Source organism: Acomys minous (assembly GCF_964271855.1).
Source record: "Acomys minous genome assembly, chromosome: 6".
Taxonomy (NCBI): Eukaryota; Metazoa; Chordata; class Mammalia; order Rodentia; family Muridae; genus Acomys; species Acomys minous.
The window spans coordinates 87,240,985-87,264,131 of NC_140487.1; the positions used below are offsets into that span (position 1 = coordinate 87,240,985).

Below are 23,147 nucleotides of genomic sequence, written 5' to 3' on the forward strand. Positions count from 1 at the left end.
ACTACTCGTCTGATCCTGAAGCTATAACAGGTGCAGAGGTCCTACATAGCTCCTCTAGCTTTTCCTTTAGCGATGCTTTCAGCCTTCCCGCGCTCCGCACGTTCCTTATACCGGCTTTGAGTCTGGAACGTAGCCTTTCCCCGCGCCCCGGCTCTCCCCTACATCCCTCTTTCTCTCATCTGCTTGCCACCTCCGCGGGGAAACCAGGGGGCCAGAGCCTAGCCCGGCTCGTCACTGTGACTGCAGCGCCCAGTGCCAGAGCGCACATAGAGCAGGGTCGTGTGGCTCGCTCCGAGAGAGGAGGGGACCAAGGACAGGAGGGGGAGGAGAAGAGGCGGTGGCAGGAGGAGCGTGGGGCGGAGGCGGCGGCAGGAGGGTGCGCGCGCGCCGGCGGCGGCCGCCCAGGGCCGGGGCCGCGCGCCCAGCCTGAGCCCGCCCCGCCGCCGAGCGTCACCGAACCTGCTTGAAATGCAGCCGGGGAGCCGGGGCGGGCGGCAGCGGTGGTGGTGGCGGCGGCGGCAGCGGCAGCCCCGGCGCCGCGGCAAAGACTTGGCGGGCTGAGGCGCGGCGGCGGCGCGGGGGTCTCGGGGCGCGGCGGCCGGAGCCCCGGGCCCGCCATGGGCCGCCCAGAGCGGGGCGCGCTCCGGCCGCTGGCGCTGTTGATGCTGCTGCTGCTGCTGCAGCTCCAGCATCTCTCCGCAGCGGATGCGCTGCCCGGCGGCCAAGGTGCGTACAACGCTTCCCGGGCCGGCTCGGAGCCGCCAACAAAGCGCGGCCGTGGGGAGGGGGCGCTGTGCGGCGAGGCCCCGCGAGAAAGGCTCCGGAGCCCCCGGCTCCTGGATTTGCCTTGGACACCCGCTCTCCGCATCCGTTACCGAAGCTCTGCCGGGGCTCCGGGCACCCTCTTGGAGGGGGATGGGTGTTGGGGGGAACGCTCTTGGCTGTTGAACTTTGCGGGGGGTAGTCGTTCAGGGTCTCGGGCAAGAGGTTTGGTTTATTTGACACGCGCCCTCCGCGGCGATGATGAGCGAAGCCGCATAGCCTTTCTTGACAATGCGTTTCCGGGGACCCCTGCGGGCCGAGGAGAATGACAGGTAGCGAGGGGAGCTGAGCTGTGCTCCCGGTGCGTGTGTCGCCAGTGTGCGGAGCTCCCAGCAGGCTGGGTCTGCGTAGACATGACTTGGGCTATGTGTGAGGGTGAGTGTGTCTGAAAGCAAGGTATAGTCGCGAGCGGTAAGCTTGTTTCGGGTCTCGCGGTGCTATCGGTGGGTCCTACAGAGAAGGAATCCGTGGCATCCTGTGCTCGCTCCCAATTAAGGTGCTTGAAACCCCGGGGCTTACCGGTATCTCCCCCTTTCCTATATCTGCTGGACTTCTTGGCAACCAGAGCCGCGCCGTAGGGAGCGAGCGCCAGTGCAGCGACCCAGCTCACAACCCCCACCCCCTGCAGGGCCAATTAAGGAGTGCGAAGAGGACCAGTTTCGGTGTCGGAATGAGCGCTGCATCCCCTCCGTATGGAGATGCGATGAGGACAACGACTGCTCGGACAACAGCGACGAGGACGACTGCCGTGAGTCCGGGTGGTCAGGGGTGGGGGAAGTGTGGGGGGCGCCATGCTTCGCTGCGCACGTGGCTGCATCCGTCACGGGGCCACCTGCCCCAAGCTGGCGGCCTTGTTCCTGTCTGGGTAGCTCTTAGCTGTCGGCGGGAGCTGGGTGGCAGGCGTGTCTTGCTTAGTTAGGGTGGAGCCCAGCGCCGCGAGCTGGGGCTGTTGGCCCAAGACTGTGGGCGGGGACGCGGCAATCTCCGCACACCTCTAACCTCTAGGGATCGGAACCCCAACCTGGACCCCACTGGGCGCGCACATTTCAAAGTTCCACGCAGCGCGGGCCGCGAGGGGCTCCTACTCTGCTCGGTTTTATGAATGAATGGGCTCCCCGGGGCCCCTGATTGGCTGCGCAAGTACCACCCCACAGGCCCGTGGCCGGAGCGGCCAATCGTGGGGCCGGCGGTGTGCTGTGTGCTGTACAGTGCGCCGGGCTCTAGGCCCTGCCCTGGCCCGCCCAGGCCGCACCCCTGCGCGCATCCTCCACGTGGTAGGCACAGATCCTGGTCACAGCCCGCTGTCGTTCTGTCGAGTCACCCTTGAGACAGCGTTCTCCTTCAGTCTGCCCAGCCTGGGTGTGTGAGTCATGGGGCCGACAGCAAGGAGGGGCTCAGGAGGAAGAGTGTGTTTCCTGGAAACCACTGAAGCAACGGCTGCCTTTGCTGAGCGTGGACTCTGTACATCCTGAGTAACTAATGGAAGTTTCTCTTGCACGGGCCTGTATTCAGGTGGCTATGGGGCTGTAACTGAGCCTCTATGAACGGAATGGACTTCCTGGTACCAAGAACCCAGACTCTTCTAGCTACATATACCCTGGAGGCCTTTTCAGTAGTCATTACAGGAGGCTTGCTTGTGCTGCCTGCCGGTGTTGGGCATACATGATCAGGCCAAGCCCCGCAGCGTGGGAGCACAGAGTCAGAATAGGGAGAGCCCCAGGCGGCCACATGCCAAGCCCTCAGGAAGGGTAGGCTGACGGGCACTCCCACTCGGAAGCAGTCTGTTAAGTCCTTGTTTAACATTTTTTGGGGGGCGGGGTGCATGTGAAAAGCATGCATGTGAAGATAAGAGTACGGGCGGTGTTGAGTTCTGTTGACTGTTTGCCAGTCAGCCTGATGTTTCACTCCGTACTAGCCTAGAGCAGGCTCTTGGGCATACTGAACCTGACTGCCTTGGTTTCTCATTTGAGCTGTAGCTGCAGCCCATGGGATGCTAACACTCTTCACAGTGATTTATGTTACAGATGAAAAGCGGGCTCTGGGCTTGAGTTACTTGCTCTGTGGCTACTGAGTTGCTAAATAGAAGCCTGAATTTAAGCGACTTCTACCAGAGTTCTTAGCCTAATCCTTATATCTTAGTGTATGCCGGTGGTTGGGTAAAATATTAGAAGGGATGTCATGCCTGGGACTTGTTCTGATTTTCTTAAAGGAGCACACAGAGGGCTGGGTACAGATATAGAAGCCTCGTATCTTTTTGTTGTTGTTCTTCTTGTTTTCTTTTGTTTTCTGAGGTGGGGTTTCTCTGTGTCACCCTGGCTGTCCTGGACTCACTCTGTAGACCAGACTGGCCTCGAACTCACAGCGATCCGCCTGCCTCTGCCTCCTGAGTGCTGGGATTAAAAGCGTGCGCCACCATGCCTGGCGAAACCTCATATCTTACCCCTTGGCACTTTAAAGCACTAGTCTTGTGAGTGTGGTTGTGATGCTTTTCTTGTCATCTTGTTTTATAGCTAGAGATACTGGCTCAGAGAGATGAGGTGGCTTGCCCAAGGTCACGCAGCACAGGGTGGCAGACTTCGGTCAAGCTCTCCATCTGCATGTTAGCTCGGGCCATGAATGGATGTGGCGGGGAGTGTGGTGTGGACAGGAGCGCCTGTTACTCTACAGAAGGATGTAGGCATGATGGGCAGTGGTGGCTGGTCATCTGAGACTGGACTAGGAGAGCTCTCAGGCAGTCTGGAAGCCGCTTTGGTTTGAGATGGGTGAGGCGGAGTCCTGGGCATTCAGTGGGCAGACGTCCATGGCGCTAGTGGTGTGAGGTAGAAAGTGTAGTGGCTTCTAGTAACAGTAGATGTTGGCTGCACACGGCTTGACTCTACTGGATGCCCACCAGGAAGCCTGTCTCTCCTCTACACTAGAACATAGGAAGTCTTCTCATGTCTCAGGCAAGAAGGGGGTGGGGGAAGACGGTATTTAGATATTCTACCCCCACAGAGCTGGAGAAATCACTCGCCAGCTAAGATACTTAGTGCTCTTGCAGAGGACCAGAGTTCAATTCCTTTCATCTACATCCCTGTCCTGTATCCCATAACTGCCTATAACACCAGATCCAGGAGATCTGATCTGATGCCCTCTTGTGGCCTCTGTGGTACCAGCGTGTGCATGCACACACACACACATACACACACTGAGGATCTGCCATTCCAGGCCACCTGCCCAGAATCACTCCACCCCTGATCCCTCCCTCTCTGTCCTGTGCACAAGGGGCCTGGTTGCTCAGCCTCTGTACCCTTCTAGGCTGCAAAACAGGGCAAGGGAAGTGGTTGTAATTAGTTTAAAAAAAAAAAAAAGGTCAATGTAGGCATGATGAATCTCCAAGCATTTGATGTAGCGCAGAGTGCTAGGGAGGGGACTGAAGGGAAGGAGGGAGCTTTTGCATTGAGGAGGCTGTGACGGACTTCCTGTAGAAGGCTACTGCTGAGCTGATTCCTAGAAGACGTGTCTTCTTAAAATAGGGGCACAGGGCGGGTCATGGTGGCACATACCTTTAATCCCAGCCCTTGGGAGACAGAGGCAGGTGGAGTTCTGTAGGTTTGAGGCCAGCCTGGTCTACATAGTGAGTTCTGTCTAGTCCAGCGACTGTTACATAGTGCGACCCACTCTCAACAAACAAACACACATAAAAGGTGGCACAGACACCGTGCTACGGAGGCCACCTGTGCTCAGAGCGGTGACCCGACACTTAAGTCATGTCGCTTGTCCTTGTCTCTGCAGCTCACACTGAGGTCTTCTAAGTCTTGACCCTTATCTGCAAGGAGGGCTTTTGTCTCACAGCTGGTGGGCTAGGGAAAGGAAGCTTACAGGAGCTTCAGTTCCCAAGATGCCTTCAAAGCGGAGGAAGAGTCTGACGCCCGAGGGTTCCAGCCAGGGGAAGTCGGGTGGGACGCCAGTCTGTGAACTCACGTAGGACTGGGCTTCCTGCTGCTTCCTGGTGTCTGGGAGCAGAGGTGGGGATTCTGGTGTCTGGCCAGGCCTTTGCTCCTGGGCCATTAGACACAGCACCTATTTACCCTTGCGCAGCGTTCGCCTCTGGCCAGGCTTGGTATTCCTCCATCTATAAAATGGTTGACCCTGTGAGATTTGAGCCGTTCCCACCGTGTAGCGGCTCAGAGGGGTAAGGGACAGTTGTGTTTAAGGGAAATTACTTTGGTGTGTGCATTCAGGCATGCAACGATGGGGCCTGCGCAGGTCTCCCCACGCCTCCGTTTCTCATCCTGAGACCATCTGTGAGGCCGACTGCCCCAGGTCTTGGAATGCTGGACTGCTCTGTGGGAGACTGGGTCAGGGAGCAGCCTTTCTGTGCTCACCTGTCCCTCCCTTGCGTTAGCTAGCTGCCAACCACCATCCGTCCATGGCATTCAGGGAAGAGCAGTTACAGCTCGGCCTCCCAGGCTTCAGGCCCACTAGTTAGTTGGTCCAGGCCAGGCTACAGGAATTCCAGAGCTTGCTTGGTGGTGGCCTTATGAATGATGACAGCTTGGCCACCGGCCCTGGCTTGTAATGTAGCCCACATCTGGCCTGCAGGGTACAGCCGGGACACCAGGCCCCACTTTATTCCCCTTTCAGATCGATGACATCACTGCCAAAGCTGTTCTTCGCTGAACCTTGGCTTCCTCGTCTGACCAAGCTGTTCAGCCTCTCAGCACCCTGAGGATGAAGCTAGCACAGTGGACTCTTTGTTGGCCTTCCTTTGTCAGGCCCTGTGCCCACTGCCTTCCAGCCTCTTCCTGCATCTTCCTGTGAGCCTGGTCACCATCGCGTCTCGGTCACCTTCCCTTTGTTTCTCCCCTGTGGCCCTTTGTGTGTGCTGCTTGCTTTCCTAGGAACCTCCTCTCACGTGGTCCATGCTTTTCCAGTGTGTCTCAGCCTGTGGGTTGTGACCCCATTGAGGGCCACATAGCAGATATTCTACACGTCAGAGATGTGCATTATGATTTAAAGCAGTAACAGAATTACAGTTATGAAGTAGCAACGAAATAATTTTGTGGTTGGGGGACACCACAGCATGAGGAACTGTATTAAAGGGTCGCAGCATTAGGGAGGTTGAGAACCACCGTTGGAGACTTAGACAGGTCAGAGAAGGAGTCACCTCTTGAAGAAGGTCATCCACTCTCTCCTCCTCGGGCTTAGATAAGGGACTTCCGGGGACAGTGCTGAAATCCCAACTCTGTGTAGCCCTGGATCAGAAACCCCAGCTGTCCTCTCCTGGCTGAATGGGCCTGGTGACAATAGTCCCTCCTTCCCAGAGATGCGGGGTTGATGAACGGCAGTGGGTAGCATGGTGGGAGAAGCTGTGGGGAGCCCCTTGAAGGCTGCTTCTGGAGTGGGCTGCCCAAACCCTGCTCCAAGTTTCTGAAGGCTCCAGCAGAGGGTGTGGCTTCAGGCAAGTGCTGCTGTGGAGGTGGCTCTGAGATGGTGGCAGAAAGTACCTAGGGCGGGGCTGGGGAAGAGGTGACTCTAACAGACAAGGCTGGTGTCTGAACGTCGTGTGGGTCTGGGAAGAGCAGGTCCTGAGCGATTAGCCTCCTGCTTCTGTCTTCTCTTCCAGCTGTGTCGGCTACCACTGTGGCACTCCAACAGGCCCCAAGCTTGCCTTGCTGTAGGTCCAGGCTGTGCTGCTGGGCTGTTCCAGCAGGATTTGGGGGTGCTGCTGAAGGCTCTCCCTTGGGCCTTCCATAGGCCCTCCTAGGTCAGAGTCCCCTAAGTTTCTGAGGCCCGTGGCTGTGACTTCCTCCTCACCCACAGCCTGCAGGCTGCTGACATGACAGCTTTCTTCCTTGGAGAATGAGGCGGCAGGTGAAGCCGAGGGACCCAGACGGCTAGTAGAGCAAGCACCCCTTCAGGGTGTAGTCAGGCGGCGTTCTCCTGGCCCAGAGTGAATGGTGCTGTCCCCAAGGCCCTCCTAATTCAGGAAGTCAGGCTGGGTGCCAGCAGGGTCTCTGAAGGTGTGGCCTAGGTGCTGCCTCTCTCAGGGTACCTTCCCTCACCCTGTCCCCTCTTTAACCTCAGGTTCTTCCTCACTGTGCTGGCCTTGTGTTGAGCACCAGGGACTCCGGAATAGACACCTTCCTCTCTGGAGATTTTCACCAACAGAAGCCGGCTACTAGCTCGAGGCCTGTGGCTGTGCTGGGCAGCTTGTTTTCTTCAGCTTCTGTTTTCTTCTTATCCCCATTTTAAAGAGGAAATAGGAGCTCACAGAGAAATGGCATGGCTTAAGTGCTGCATGGGGCCTGGTGCTTCTGGATTGGAGCCCTGATGTCTAAAGCCGTAGCTCCTTCTTCCCTTTCCTTCCCCCTTCTAGTCCTCTCTCCTCCTCCTCCTCCTCCTCCTCTTCTTCCTCCTTCTCCTTCTTCTTCATCTTCTTCATATTTTCCCCCTTGAGATGTGGTCTCACTCTGTAGACCAGCTGACCATGAATTCACAATTATCCTCCTGCCTCAGCCTCCTGAGTACTACGATTATAGACACAAACCAGCTTCTCTCTGTTCTGTCCATCCTGATGGGGTCAAGGGGTACATTGCTCAGCAGTGTCTCTCTAGGGTACACGCTTCTGGCCTGGGGAGTGGGTCTGGGAGGGGGCCTTCTCAGAGACCCCATGGAGCTGCAACACGGCGCCCCCTCTCCTAGCCTCACGGGCTTCTGTTAGCTGTGCCATTCAGAAAGGAAGACCCTAATGTTCTGATGATGGGAAGAAGAGAGTGTCAACCCTTTGTCACGGCTTCACCTACACTCTGTCTCCTGGCTTCCGGACGCCTGGCACCATCAGGGCCCAATTCTCAGCTAGGGTGCTCAGCTCCCTAGCGGAACTCTGGCAAAGAACAGCAGATATATGCCGTCCCACTCTTTCACACCCACCTGCCACACCTCTCTGTTCACTGGCCGAGGGGCAGACACATGCCTGCCACACCCCAGATCTTTGGATAAAGTGATTGGTGTGTGTCTCTGGCTTCCTGAGTGTGCTCTCTGCAGGGTCTTAACTTACACAAGACTTCTAGGCAAGGCCTGGCATTGTGTGATTGCATGTCGTCGAAGAAAAGGCCAAGAGTCAAAGTCACTTGCCCTAAGTCAGGGGTAGAACTTGCTCCTGCCTGTAGCGGCTGTTGCAGCTAAAAGGAGGAGATCAGTTCACACACACACACACCAGTCACAACAGCGTGTCAGACCCATAGGTGTGCCACAGAGACTTTTCCAAGCATTCTAGGCATCTCTGCCAGTCCCTGTCATAGGGTGCGCTGGTCCCTCGTGAGCAATACTAGCCCCCGAGATGCCCTTGACCATCCTCCAGGAAGGACTGCTGGTAGCAGTTATTTTAATTATCAGCCCCTAAACTCTTGGAGTACAAGCTGCTATGTTACCCACCCTGGGGTTGGAATGGCCCAGAAAGAGCTGAGGGCCTTAGGGAAACCCTGCTCAGTACCAACTCCTTGGGGGTATGGACTCTGGGGTCCTATCAGATGATCAACTCACCCAACACCATCCACCCAGTAACCACGACTCCTGACTGCCTTCACCTACAACCTTCTGGGTTTATTTACTTCCTGTGTATGAATTTTTGCCTGTGTATACGTATGTACACCATATGTGTGCCTGGTGCCTTCAGGGGTCAGAAGGGGGCGCCATGTCCCTTGGAATTGGAGTTATGAATGGTTGTGAGCCACCATGTGGGTGCTGGGTCCTTTGCAAGGGTAACACATGCTCTTAATTGCTGAGCTATTTCTCCTGCCCCTTCTAGAGCCTTCTAGAACATGGCAGGACACACAGGTGAAAGCCTTCCTGAGAAACTGCATCTGCCAAATCCATTGGAGTGGTCCTGTGGCCCCACTCTACCCTGGACACTGGCCTTGAGGTTCTAGAAGGAACTTAATCCTTGTTATTCTGTCAGTTTCCTGCCACCAGCTTGTCACACCTCGAGGCCACCCAACAGACATTGCATGTGGGAGGCAGACACTGGCAGTGAGTAAACCCCACTGCCCTGAAGACAGTTTCAGGCTGAGGAGGCCCACAGGACTCGCTTACGTACTGGCAATTCCGGAGCTAAAACTTTGGTTGACTCTGTTTATCCATCATTTATTTTACCTCACAGAAACAGCTTTTTTTCTGACTACAGGAAAGCAGTTTTTTTTAAAGATGAGCTCTCGTTATTCAGATCATTTTCTCCTCATATCATACGTAGCTTCCCGTGCCAGTAACATAGATGCACACTGTTTTAAAGGACTGGAGGGTGACCTGCAGTGTGGTGACATGTTCTCCTATGGAGAGAGGTGTCTGTAACCCCAGCACATGGGAGGCTGAGGCAAGAAGACCCGTGAATTCTAGGCCAGCCTGGTCTTTATAGCTAGATCCTAACTAAAAACAAACAAAATACATGAAGCTGAAACAGACACCAGAAGGTGACGATGCCCTAGGAAGGACACGCCTAGCGTGTGCATTTTTATCATTGCCACGTCCCTTCCCACCTCAGCAACAACCCTACACGCCCTAATGACCCAGGTGTCCAGCCAGCCCAAAGGACCCTCTGTCCCCTAAGCACAGGGCCACCTTGTCCCAACCGCACGACACAGACAAAGTAGCCATATCTGGGCCACACAGAGCAAGGATTAAAGGGCAACTATGTTCTTCCCGAAGGACACTTACCAAAAACCCCACAATAGAACTCAACTATTGCTTCATTTGTTTTAACACATTGTAAAACCCATCTCCCTTTTAGCTTTCAGTGATCTGTGTCTGTTCCAAACTGTCTGCGTGTCTTGGGCAAGTGGCTTTCTCCCTCCACCTGTTGGTCCTTGCTTGGTCTGCACTGCGGGGGGCTTCTGAGTCTCAGACTCCTGCCTGGGGCCCGAGCTTAGGGCTGGAGCTAGCCTGGGGGAAGGGAGGACTACCCTGAGCTATATAGAGAGAGCTGCTGAGCGGTCTAGGATCCAGAACTCCAGCCTCAAGGTCCAGGCTTCTCAGACCACATTCCCTTCTGTTTGCCTAAGCTCCTGGCCAGGCCGCACAAAGTACAATGATGGAGGGGAGAAAGAAGTGATGCTCAGCAGCCCCTCAGGCCATCCTGAAACACCTGCCACAGTGTGGCGGTGTGAAGACCTGTAGACACTCCTAGCCCCTGCCTGGGCACAGGATCCCTGCATATGGGAAGAGCACTGTCAGCCACTGTCCTGTACCGAGAGAGCACAGGAGAGATGTGGGTCAGCTGCTCCGAGGGCAGGAAGGAGGTGACCAGGCTGCAGTAGTACCTCAGCCGCCATTCCCATCCTGACTGCAGTGGGGCCCAGGGCAGCTGCTTCTAGGTAGCCCCCGGGAACTGGCTCACCCTTGGTTCACAGTGAGTCCAGGGTGACATCAGGGACATGGCAGCTGATGAGAGGCAGGAAGGTCCCACCAGGCCTAGGTTAAGCCGCCTGGCTGAGTAGCTGCAGGCAGCGTGGGCTTTCCTGATGGCCGGGTTCCAAGGACATTCAAGCCAGCTCTCTTCCATCCCCACTGCCCAGACCTTGATCTGCCATCTGCTGCCCATCACCCTTAAGTCCAGGTTTTTTATTGTCTTAGAGAGGAAAAAAATGTGGTGTGTGTGTGTGTAGGGGGAAACATGGTGTGGGGTAAGTAGGGAGGTGGGGAGGATCTGGGAGGGATTGGGGGTGGGGAAAGAATATATCAAAATAGAGTGTGTGAAAAAAAATTCAATTTAAAAAAAAGAAAGTCCCTTCTTTTGGCTGTGCGCACAATGTATGCTTGAGAGCAAGTGTAACCAGGAGGGAGAGTGACTGTTCTGGACAAACCAAGGTGACACTCTTCTTCCTTCCCCTGCCAAGGTAGCCTAAACCAAGCAAAAGTCCCCCTCCAGGCTATTGTGGCTGGGGTTTATTTGTAACTGAAAGGGTGCTGTTTCTAGGGTCTCTGTTCCTAGCCTGTCCTGTGCCTCTGCCCCCTGGCCACAGCCTGGGATGTGCTATCTGGCTTCTCCCTGAGGACTGAGGTAGTTACCAACAGCTGGGGACCAGGCTGCAGGCCCATCTTGCCACGTGGCTGTTTGGCAGGTTCTTGAACCCTTTGAGGGGGAGGTTCTACTTTTTGGAAGTCGGGCACCTTTAGGCCCTATTCATCCCAAATCCTCTAGGATTCTGTTGTTTTCCCCCTGAAATTTAGGGTGTTCATAGAAGCTGGAACTTACCATGGTCAGCTCCATGGGGGGGGTCCCCAAGGAGCTTCAGGAGGCTCAGACTGTGGACTGTGGGGGAGCTGTGAGAGCCAACCCTATGGGCCGTAAGGGCCCTGCCCTAAACCTAAGCAGACATGGACAAAGACAGAAAATCATGTTTAACAGTGTGTGTGTGTGGTGTGTGTATGTGTTGTGTATGTGTGAGTGTGGTATATGATGTATGTGGGTGTGTTTATATGTGTGGTGTGTGTGGTGTGTGTGTGTGTAAAGGTGTGTGTGGTATACGTGTGTGTATGTCTGAGTGTGGTGTGTGTATGTATGGATATGGATGTGTGTGGTGTGTGTATGTGTGTGTGGTGTGTGTGTGGTGTATGTGTGTCTGTAGTGTGCATGTATATGAGGGTGTGTGTGTGTGGTGTGTGTATGTCTGGATGTGGTGTGTATATGTATGTGTGTGTGGTGTGTGTATGTATATATATGTGTGTGCGTGGCATATGTACGTATATGGGTGTGTGTGTTTGGTGTATGTGTGTGTGTTGTGTGTGTGGTGTATGTGTGTCTATAGTGTCTGTGTGTGTATGAGAGAGAGAGAGAGAGAGAGAGAGAGAGAGAGTGTGTGTGTGTGTGTGTGTGTGTGTGTGTGTGTGTGTGTGTGTGTGTTCTTGCAGAGTCCAGAGGTTGCTCTTGCTTGTCTTCCTCTATTGCTCTTCTTCCCGTGAGACTGGGCCTCTTGCTGAACCTGAGGCTCAGGGTTAGGCTGGCTCGCTAGCTCCTGGACTGCCTGCCTCTGCCCCCTAATGCTGGGGTTACAGGTTTCATGCTGGGCTTCCCTGGCAGCTTTTACTTGGGGTTTGGGTTCCAACTGGGTCTTGGTGCTTGCACAGGAAGCCTCTTCCCCACTGAGCCATCTCCTCCACCTCTGCTTGGAGCTTTCCATGCCTGTTTACTCTTGCTGATCTGCCTGGGGTGAGCAGACTTTCCATTAGCTGCCTGTGAAAGGCTGTTTGTCTCCTCCTGCTGCCTGCCTCACCTGTCTTCTTCCCTGGTAAGGGCTGAGCGAACTGGTCCTGGTGCCCTTGGGCTTTGTACAGTGTCAGCTAGTTCCAGCACCAGCCCTGGGCGAGGCCCTTGAACCCCAGACTGTCTAGTATAGGGATTAAGTAATTCCTAGCTCACGGAAAGCACCAGAAGCAGTGTGGTCCCATGAGTCCATACCATTGGTTGGTGGTCACACAGTGTGGAGCGCAGTCATGTGGTGGTTTGTGATCAGCACTTTCTTCTTTTCCTTCCCTCTCCCCAGAGCAAGGGTCTTTCCTGCCCCTACAGTTCTGTGCTGAGCTCTTTCTCCCTCTTCCTGGAAACCCAGGCCTGAACTCTTGTTGCTGTTGGAGAACTGAACTGTGTTGCCAGCTCCACCACCCCAGGATCTCAGGCCCACCCTAAGACCCAGGAAGCTGCACTTTGTGGTGACTTCCGGCGGGACTCCGGCGGGGAGGGTTTCATGGTCCAGTATTTGAGCCACTGTGGGCAGCATTTGAATTTTAGCTCCAGCTCCTTTCCAGGCCTAACTAACAATCCCAGCCTAGCTCATGGTCGGTTGGGAGCTCAGCTGTGAAAATCCTCCTCAGGCCTTCAGTGAGGCCGAGTCCAACGCTCAACATTTTGTAGCTGAATGACCCTGGGCAAGGTACCTGACTTCTCTGAATATTCCAGACATCATAAGTGGCACCACCACAAACTATCTCCAGGTGACAGTGGGATCCATTGTAGAAGCAGAAACAACAGAAACAGAATCCTTGACAGCTTCTAGACCTGTCTTCAACCTGTCCCTGAGAGACGGCCTCCTGTACCATACTGTTGAGTGGGGTGTGAAGAGCCAGGGAGCCCCCAGATTTTCTTTTTTCGTGTTTTGGTTTTTTCCAAGACAAGATTTCTCTGTATAGCCTTGGCTGTCCTGGACTCACTTTGTAGACCAGGCTGGCCTTGAACTCACATGAGATCTGACGGCTTCTGCCTCCTGAGAGCTGGGATTACAGGCGTGCGTCACTGCACCTGGCCCCTAGAAAGATTTTTTTTTTAGTACCTCTCATTCCTGTGGCCCCAGGCTGGAACTTACTGGCCCAGTTTAATTAGATTGAGTCCTTCCAGGATCCTTGTTAAGAAATGAGCGCAGAACCTCAGGGACCCATAGTGGGTGGTGTTCAGGGGAGGTTACGTGTGGCCCTGCACCACAGTGTGCCCAGGAAGGGAAGGACACTGGGCCCTTCAGAGAGGACATAGGCCTGCGATTGGAGTGTGACAGTCACCTCTATGCCTGACCTTACAGAGATGTCTCCGTGAAAGCCCCAAGGCACCGTGTGAGCAAGCTTTGGCCCTTGGGTAGGGAAGCGGCTTCTGGCTAGCACATACAGGAATCTCTCAGCAGCCAGAGGCAGGGCCTAGCACCTGGTAGGGCACGGAGGCCACTGACTGTCCACTGCTCTCTCTGCCAGGCAGTGTTTTCAATCAGTCCTGCCTGCCTGCCTTCAGGTTCCAGCTAATTTAGGAGCCCTCGCTTACAGAGACCTCACTCACGCCTCCCCTGATCCCTTCCTCTTTACCCTGCTAGGGCCCCGGTGTGGGGACGCTCTTCCTCCTGAGAGTCTCCATCTCTCTGACCTCGGGGTGGGGCCTACAGGCTGCACATTCTCTGGCACTACCTCCCTCTAACAGGACTGACTTCCTGAGGGCAGATGTGCTGTGCCCAGAGGCAAAGGTGACATCCTACAGACAGCTTCCTGGGCAGCAGTGCCTAGGTGTGCGATGGCCTTGGCACAGCACATGAGTGGGGGGGGGGCGGGGCCCCACGCTCCCCCTCCCCCCCATTTGCCTCACTCTCCCAGACTTCATGGTAGTTTTGCCCCTGTGGTCTGTCTTCTGGCCACTCTGAAAGGGCCAAGTGTGTCCTCCTCCTTGCCTGCCCTTAGGGATGGCAGCCTCCTCGGCTGACATCCAGAGCCAGACATAGCTTAGCATGCACCTGTCTCCTCTGAAGCCCTCGGGTCTCCATCCAGTGCCCCAAACCCGAGGACTGTATTCCCAGTCCATTCCCAAGCGAAAAGCTCTACCCTCTCTCCCACGCAGTTCAACCCTACTTTACCCATGAGGCCACCGTTTCCGGGGTACTCTTCTGACACACTTCTCGCCTCCCATGTTTCCCTCCATTTCTGTCCTTGTCACTCTATACTGTGATAGTCTAATAAGAGTCTATGATTCGGGGCTGGAGAAATGGCTCAGTGGTTAAGGGCACAGCCTGCTCTTCCAGAGGTCCTGAGTTCAATTCCCAGCAACCACATGGTGGCTCACAACCATCTATAATGTTATCTGATGCCCTCTTCTGCAGATAAAGCACTCATATACAATAAATAAATCTTTAAAAAAAAAAGAGTCTATGGTTCTGCATGTATATGTGCCCCAGGGGTTGGGGCAGGGGAATGCCTGTGGTGGAAGGGACAGTTAGTGTAAGTGGAGGGTGAGCCTGGGCCTTGCATGTGCCTAGTGCCTACCTCTTGTAGTATGTCTGCTTCCTTGGCACCTGGGGTTGGGCATAGGGTTTCTGAGAGTCCCAGAGAAGCATGGAGGAGCCTAGAGCTCCAAGCTCCTCCCTCTAATATTCCCTGAGTTGGGTTACATGCCATGGGCCCTTCCCCAGGATCACTGGCCCCTGTTTCAGGGTTCTCCCCTCCCCCCCCATCCCCCCCCCCGCCAGCTTCAGCTTCTGCCGCTGTGGAGGGGTGGGAGGATCTGTGACCTCCCCCCAGCATGCTGTCCATAGGGTCGGACCAGAGCATCCTCTCCACGGGGACTCTCAGAGGTGGGACCAGCAGGCGGCTCGCTTTTCTGGTTTGCTTGTTGCTTGTCATTGCCAAGTGATACCCCACACAAGGGTGACTCACTGGTTTCTGATCTGCTCAGAACTGCCTCCGGGTTAAAAATAGCAGTCTCACATCTCAGAAAGCCCTCAGTCCCTGGACACTGAACCAGCCCTCCTGCACCCCCACAAGCCCTGGCTGCTGCTCCCCGCCCCCGCCCCCCCTCTGCAGCAGGGCTTCCCTGGGCACTTGGGGAGGCAGCTGGGCATGGCTCACTTGAAAACAGAAATGCTGCTCTCTACTCCACAGTTTGGAGAACGCAGAGGGAATTAGAGCCTAGTGGGAGGTTAGGTCTGTCAGGGCATCCTGGGTGCTGTGTAGAGGACCAGAACTCCTGGCCACTGATACAGACTCTACATCCATCCAGCCTATAATGGCGTTTTGGTTTCTCCACTCTTACTCTGCTCAGCTCTTGGTGAGCAATTCTGGGGAGACTGTGTATCCCTGATGGGTCCACCAGTGATCCTGTTGCTATTGGTACTCTGCAGAACACTTATCCACCAAGTCCTGCTGTGGCCTCATGACTCCCAGAGGAAGGCAGCATTGAAACCCTAGACAATGTCAAAGACACTGGCCATCTGTATCTTACAAGGCTTCACAGTGGGCCAAGCCCTTTCCATGTGTGGTCTTGAAGTCCATGATAGCCCTTGGGAGGTATGATGTACCCATTTTACAGATAGGAACACTGAGCTTGCGATCTCATCATCCCTTGATGGCTGGAGAGAAGGGAAGACAAGGGGGTGGCCATGCTATGGTCATGGTAGCTGTCAGGGGTTTTGCTGGGTAGCCTGTCCTCATCCTCTCTGCATGTCCACTCTGTCACTGACCTCATCTGTAGGGACCATGGAGACAGATGGAAGAGGAGGGGGAGACACGGGAGGAATAGAGAGGGGAAGAGAGTGCTGGGAAGGCAGGGAGAGGGGAGGAGGTCCATACAGCATTGCTACTTCCTCTTTGGTTCTCACAGTTTGTCTGCATCGATTCCTGACAGATGGAGAGAGGGGAGAGCTGGTGCCAAGAGGCTGTCACCGCAGGCGGGCAAAGCCGGGGGAGGGTGCTTTGTGTCCATGGTTTGTGTAGGGAGGAGAAGCAGCTGGTGGTCTGGCTGCCTGGCCTCCTCAGAGCTGGCTCCCCAGGAACTTGGGGGTGGGTTACGGGTGGATGTTGTGGAGCAGGAAAGTGGGCAAGGGGTGAGCCTGCCACCTGCCTCGACTGGCTGTGCTCTTGCCCCTACCCACCGAGGACAAATGTTGCTCTCTTTTGCTGGATGTTGGGAGTAGCCAGGGGGCTCTAGGGGCTGGCATTGAGCTGTGGTCAAGGAAGGGCCTGGAGACAGGAGGCCTTTGGATCACAGAGCACAGGGTGGGGGTGGGGGTGGGGCTCAAGCAGAGTGCCTTCTGGGCCAGAACTCAATAACTTGGTGTGCTATTCTGGGTTTCATCACGCTGCCTTCGTGGCTAGAAGCCCCTTGCATTTCTTCTAGGCCCTGAGACATTCGCAGAAGTGGGCAGTCCTGACTTGAGGTTGACCTGGTCCCTTTGGTGTGTCTTGTTTCTTTAGGGTGGTTGCCTGTTCAACAGGCAAGAACAGCTCTCTCAGCTGGGTGGTGGTGGCACAGACCTTTAATCCCAGCACTCGGGAAGGCAGAGGCAGGCGAGTCACTGTGAGTTCAAGGCCAGCCTGGTCTACAGAGCAAGTTCCAGGACACTTATGGCTGCCCATGTCGACATAGAAACCCTATGTTGAAAAACAAAATAAATAAATAAATAAGAAAATAAATAAGTAAATAAATAAAAAAATATCTCCCAATGGCTCTTTCCCAACCCCCTAATGGCATACAAGGGTCCAGTGGACACATGTTACTTGGATGAGTGGATGGATGGATGGATTCTTCGCTTGCATAGCTTCTGACATAGAGCCACAGTCCCTCATGGTGCAGTTCTTTTTGTTGGTCCTGAGGCCTCAGGGGTCCCAGCCTTCCACAGGGCCTTTGGTTTTGCTTACTCAGACCATCTCTGTGAATCCAGGGTCTCCCTTGAGTCTGCCCAGTTCTTAGTGACCCCTGGCAGGGTTGGGCCCCCATGTTGGGTCTCCAGGTTGTTGGCAGTGGTGGTCTCTACTGAGCCCTCACCTTGTGTTGGTTCCTGGAGCAGGGACTGTGTGTGCTGGGGCTTGTTGGGGGCCACTGACCTAATAAGAGTTCCCAGTGCTTTTCTGGAGTAGAAGCTGTTTATGCTCCATCCTGTGCCCGGACAGGTCTTTGGCACCAAGTTCCAGCTGGGTAGTTTCTCACCAGGAAATGAGGACTGAGGGCCCAGGGCCCCTCCTATCCCTGGGAGCCAACGTGTGGTCTACTTTGGGATGGGACCCAAAGCCCTTAAACTGACAGGTGATTTGCTTAGAGTAACCCAGGAGGTAATGCAGGACTAAGGCCCTGGGCCTCTTTCTTAGGCCTGGGCATCTTCTCATTAATATTGATAATGGCAGTCATTAATGATAAATTACAGTGTGTCTGCTTCATGCCAGGTCTCTGCTGGCGTCCTGGGGCCAGCCGTGGGGAATGGAAGATGATGGTGTCAGTCTTGAGAGCAAGGGATGTGCTTCTCCCTGGATTCTCACCACTGTTGTCTTTTTTCCCCAGGGCCTGACTCACACTGGCTGGGTACTCGGGGCGATGAGAAAGCTCCGTTAAGCCTCAGTGGCTGGAAGCCCACTCTCGTTGGATGCCCATTCACTGTTAAAGAGTACATTCTTCCTTCCTTCCTTCCTTCCTTCCTTCCTTCCTTCCTTCCTTCCTTCCTTCCTTCCTTGTCATTACCAAGTCATTCCACAAACACTGTTGCCAGGCCTGGGCACAACTCAGGGTAACCCCCAGGGCCTAACCTTCCCCCCCACCCCCAGAAACTGGCTCTTTAGACTCTTCAAAGGACTCTTTTCAATGAGTGTAATGGAAGGCCATGGCCCCTCCTTCCACCCACACTGTGGCCCACTCTACCACAGTCACACAGCATGAGAGTTGGGTGGCTCACCTTCCCTCGTAAGGTCAAGGTGTGCTGGCTGCACAGTCAGGGCTTGGTGATGTCCCCACCTTGGAGGACTGCGAACTGATGGGCACAGTGTACAGTGGCTACTTAGTGGCCTTACTCTGTAAGGCAGCAAAAGGTGGGGGAAACTCACCTAAGGTCTCCGTGGCCTATGAAGGGGTGGAGGCTGGGATCGAGGCTTCTGGCATCCTGCACTGACTCAGACTTCAAGACCCCCAACCCTCTGCTCCTAATCCTATGTTAGGGACAGCCTCCATTTGTCCATCGGTATCTCTGAGAGCCCCCTGCTGAGCCTCTCACCTCCCACATGAGCAGGAGAGAGCAGGCAGGGGCTTGGGTACAGGATATGGGGTGCCCCCCCACCTCAGGTTGAGATCTGTCACAACATTAATGTTAATTAAGCCTTGTTATCCAGCCTCTGTGCTTATGCAGGGCTCCTGACAGCCGATTGCTCATAACTGAGGCGGTTAAGTTTCCAAAACATTCAGGAGCAAAGACCACATTGGGAAAGGCCGGGAGGGTGGATGATGAGGCTTAGTCCTCCCTCGCCTGCACCTTCCTCCATCCTCATGGCCTGGCAAGGGTAGTGGGGTAGAGAGGGTGAAGGGTTCGCTCCCTGGAAGACTTAGGTCAGCTGACTGTTTCCAGCCGCCTGCCTCACTGGAGTGCAGAAGCTCAGGGCAGGGAGCCTGGCGGCCCTTCTGCCTGGTCCCTCAGCTCTGCCTCACTCCTGTCTACCAGCCGACTGCTGTGCACAAACACATCCTCTTCAGACTCTTCCCACAGAAGTGCACAGGCTCTGCACACACTAGGGCTCGGCAAAGACAGCTGTAAGCCTCCGGTCCACCCCAGTGCAGTGCAGTTTGAGGGACCTGCCCCCTCCCGCTCCCCAGCAGGAACAGAGCTCCCCGTGGACAGATGAAAATAAAAGAATGCCACCATGTAGTCTTTGCCCATCCTGAGCTGTAGGGGCAGATGGCCACTGCCCCCTTGTTAGCAAGGTGATGGGTGGGGCCTCTGTGAGGTGCAGTGTGTACCCCCCCCCTCTAAATCCTGCTGTCTTCCTTGGCCTCTGGCTAGGCCATGCCTGAGACACTTGGAACAAATCCAGGCCTTGGGTACCTAGGATTTTTTTTTAATTAATTAGAGCATTAAATGGTAGCCCAGTGGGAGAAACCTACCATCTGGCTGTCACAGGAGAGGCAGGCAAATCTCTGCATATTTTTCTGCAGTGTGTGAGCATCATAGGAAGCCACCTGTGCGTGTGTGGGTATGTGGCCCCTGTGCTGCAGCATGTGCACAGTGTGGCATGTGTGTCTCAGTATGCTTGGTATGTGGGGGCACATATGAGTGTATAAGTGGCTGAGTATATCTCTGTGCACGCATGCTTTTCTGCATGTGTGCACACCATTTGCCATGCCTGAGGGCCTGCATGTCCATTTTAACATACTTCCTGGTGTGTGGTCCAGGCTCAGGCCTGGCTTGTGAGCAAAGTGAGACAGGCTGGGCTATATGCCCAGTGGGTCTCTTGAGCCTTCCTGGCAGAGGTGGTAGTCACAGACTGTCTGGGCAGAAGGCAAGATGGAGATAGGGTTGGCAGGTAGGCACTGGCATTGGGAAGGGGGCAGGAATCCTTGTGCTTTGTTTGACAGATGGGGAAACCCAGGCCTGTCCAAGCACAGAGCCAGGGTGGAGGGACAGGACTGGAGCCCAGTCCCCAGATTCCCTGTGGTATTTTTCTGCTCCACTAGCCTATTGCCCTGGCTAGCAATTTGTGCCTTAAGCATCTTTTACACTGTTAGATTTCCATGGTGGCTCGGAGAAGTTCCCGAAAGAGTACCACTCTGATTTTCAGGACTGACCAGGATCACATTCTGAACTCCTACCGCAGGTCCTGTCTTCTCATTCCATAGAGGAGGAGCCTTGAGCGGCTGGGAGACCACGGGATCTAGTAGGTCTACTCATTTGCTGGGTGATCTGGGCTGATCTTGTCCCTCTCTGAACCTCAGGATAGTTGTAAGAACTAAGGAAGGACTGGGGAGGTAGCTCAGTTAGGAGAGCGCTTGCCTAGCATGCACGAGGCCCATGGGTCAATCCCTTCAACCCCCAGCACTGCATACATCAGGCATGAGAGTGGAGAGAGCGGGATCAGAAGCTCAAGGTTATCTTTGGCTACACAGTGAGTTTAAGGCCAGCCTGAGCACCAAAGTGATCCGCTACCCTGTCTCCAAAAGACTAGATAGATAGATAGATAGATAGATAGATAGATAGATGATAGATAAGCACTTCCTTAACTTACATTAGGTCTTAGGTTCATTTCTCAGCACAAAATTAAGAAAGCCTATATGCAGGAGGCTCTGTACAGCTCCAGGAGCAGTGAATTCCGGTGGCCGTCACTCCATAGTCAGGGCCAAGTAACCTGCATGAGGTCACCCAGCCAGTGAGAGGCAAGTCCTGGCTCCCTTAACCTGCTCCTGGCAGGAGGAAGGACCACAGCAGGCAGTAGACTTAGAGTCTCAAGCTTCCGCGCCAGGAGGAACTGGCCACTTGAAGGGAAGACCGAAGGGGATGAGTTTGTTCTGGAGAGACAGGCAGAGCTCGTAGGGTAGGTAGGTTCACCTCCGTGCAAGCCACAGCAGGGCCATTTTCCTGGGCAGCAGGAGAAGTAGAGGGGCTGTAGTGTAGGCCAGGGGCCTGTGAGCAAGGGAGGCTGTGCTGGGCGCCTGGCCTTTCTTTTTGCCTCTGTTCCCTTCCCCAGCTGCTGTCTTGCTGAGCCCTATGCTGTAGCCCCTGGCCACCAATTCTGCCTCTGCTTGCTTGCTCCCTGGCTGGCATCTCTCCGGGACCAGTGCTCTGACAAGGTCCCCCGGAAATCTCTTCAACTTCAGAGTTCATCAGTACCTGGCAGGTGGCTGGCATACAGTACGCACCCTTCCTCCCCTCCTCATTCTTCGGCTTCCGTAGAGACCTGAGACGCTCCTGTTGAGTAGGGTGAATGAAGCTGGTCCTCCCGGATCCTATACCTGGGACTGAAGGTGCCACAGGAGGCAGGACAAGGGGCGGTCCTAGCAGCCTCTGCACCCAGCCCTCCTGGAGTGAACCTGGGGATCGTCTATCCTGAACACTTTGCCAAGCAGACCAGTGGCAATGCATGGGCTTGCCCCCTCCCCACAACCCCTGCCCCCTCCCCCAGCCAATTTTGGCATAGCTGTCTCCCAGGTAACGGGGAATTTTCCCTCACTCCCATCATTAGGGTGCCAGGGCAAACAAACAGTATAATCCAGATGAGCCTTGGGCGGCAATCACACTCTTTGGGGGGTTTTCTTTTTTATTTCTAGCCGTTTTGAGAAGCTTGAGGTAATTGGTATTCCACACAGGTTAACAGCGCCACTGCCTCCTCAGTATTATGCCTTAATTTTCTTTATCGCATGGCAAGTTGGAATGAATCGCCTGCTCCTGCCTTTTTTTCCACCGAAACCTATTACCAGCCTGTCTGCTGGTTAAAGTCATTTCGTGGCAGCTCTTGGCTCCTTGCCACTTCCCCGAGAATCTTTCTGACCAGAGCCAAAGAACAAGGAGGGTGAAGAATCCATTTGTACAAAGTGGGGGTCTCCCGTTGAGAACTTATTTCCCTCCCTGTTCAGGAGGGACAGCAGTCAGCCCCCTTGCCTGCACAGACCGGCCATATGTCAGTGGTGGGAACGGGATTCCTGTGCCCGGGGTGGGGGAGGGGCGGAGGCGCCTGCTGCTTCTGGCACCTGCGGTAGATCCCGTGACAAGAGTTTCTGGGGTTCCCCGGGGGGGGGCCGTTGCCTGTGAGAGTCTCTGGGAAGCTTCTGTGCCTAGTGCCCCCACATGCTGGCCCAGTGGGCCTGCGGAGGAGTCTGATTTTGTGTCTTGAGACTCTTAAGATTTTTACTTTGGGATATGTAGAGTTGAATCTGTGGTTCTGTGGCTCTTTTGTGATTCTGGCGGTCGGGGGGGGGGGGCGGGGCGGGCATTGTCATACAGAGTTTCTTACTGAATGTCACTGAACCCAGAGCTCACTGTTTGGCTAGACTGCTGGCTGGTGAGCTCTAGGGTTCCACCCTTAACCCCGTAACCCCTCACAGAGTTCTGCTTGACTTTTTTTTTCCCCGTTTTTAGTGTGGGTACTAGGGGCCCAGAGTCAAGCCCTCTTGCTTGCACAGGAGGCTCTTTCTCAATCAAGCCAGCTCCTGACACTCCCCTGGGTTGCACTTAGTTTTGTCATGTTGGGTCTTGCTAAATTTACCTTGGAAATGTCATCTCACGTTGGCCCCAGCTTCCCTGTTCATAAAGAATTGGGCCAGGTTCATCCTGCCTGCCTATAGGGCCCTACGTAGCCTGGTTTCTGTCTAGTACTTCACGGGACCTGAGCTGCATGGCATCTTGTCCACCTGAGCCCTCAGCCGTTCCAGAAGGGAGGCAAGGCAGCCCAGCTCTCCCTCAAGTCCCAGCAGGAACGCGTCAGTGGTGAAAAGCCTTGGCGGGACGAGGCAGTCCGCTACATGACTTCAATATCCATGTCTCCTCGAAGTCCCTCCATCCCAAAGTGTTAGCCCTGTGTTGATAAGCTTATCTACCATTGTACAGCTTCCTCCTGGGGCCTTGCCGGTCATTGTGGCCTGAAGAGTCTCCCTAGACGCGGGAGACCTGGCTTAGCCAGCGTGTAGGACCTCAGTGAGAGAGAGAGAGCTCTGTCCCTTTTCTCTAAGGTCCAACTGAAGTCCCTCTTCAGGCAGCCTCTCCCCCACCCCCCTCTTCCTCTCTGCCACTGCAGCTTGTTTGCAGTGTCCGTGTCCTAAAGCTGCTCCGCTGAGGATAGGGGTGGGGGTAGGGATGGGACAGAGATGTCCTGTGTACCCCTGGCTGGCCTTGAGACCCACCCACCTCTGTCTCCTGAGGGCTGTGACTAAGGTATATGCCATAAGGCCCAGCCTTCCATCCTTGCCTCTAATCCAGCCCCTTGTCCTGGTGCATTCTGGGTTGTGGCCGTCCATTCCTCTGGGGTCCTTGTTACTCCCGCTTGCCGTAGACAGCGTAGGGCCATCTGCCTTGATGTACTTCCTTTGAGCTCAGCAGAGTTTTCCACTCACCTCTTGTGTCCTCTAAACAGCTCCCCTACGGTTC

General features: G+C 54.9%; 1 protein-coding gene across 11 annotated transcripts in view; it reads left to right on the top strand.

Moving 5' to 3' along the window:
* Positions 1 to 449: 449 nt before the first annotated feature.
* The window catches only part of LRP8 (LDL receptor related protein 8), a 75,454-nt gene continuing 52,756 nt past the window's right edge, over positions 450 to 23,147 (top strand). For 3 of the 11 annotated variants that reach the window (XM_084784544.1, XM_084784545.1, XM_084784546.1), the window contains exons 1-2: positions 453 to 726; positions 1,451 to 1,570. In XM_084784544.1, the coding sequence (XP_084640670.1) occupies positions 618 to 726; positions 1,451 to 1,570 (229 nt within the window). In that variant the 5' untranslated portion in view covers positions 453 to 617. Of the gene's footprint in view, positions 727 to 1,450; positions 1,571 to 23,147 lie in introns of all 11 variants that reach the window. The other 8 variants (XM_084784540.1, XM_084784539.1, XM_084784542.1 and 5 more) reach the window with 4 other exon arrangements.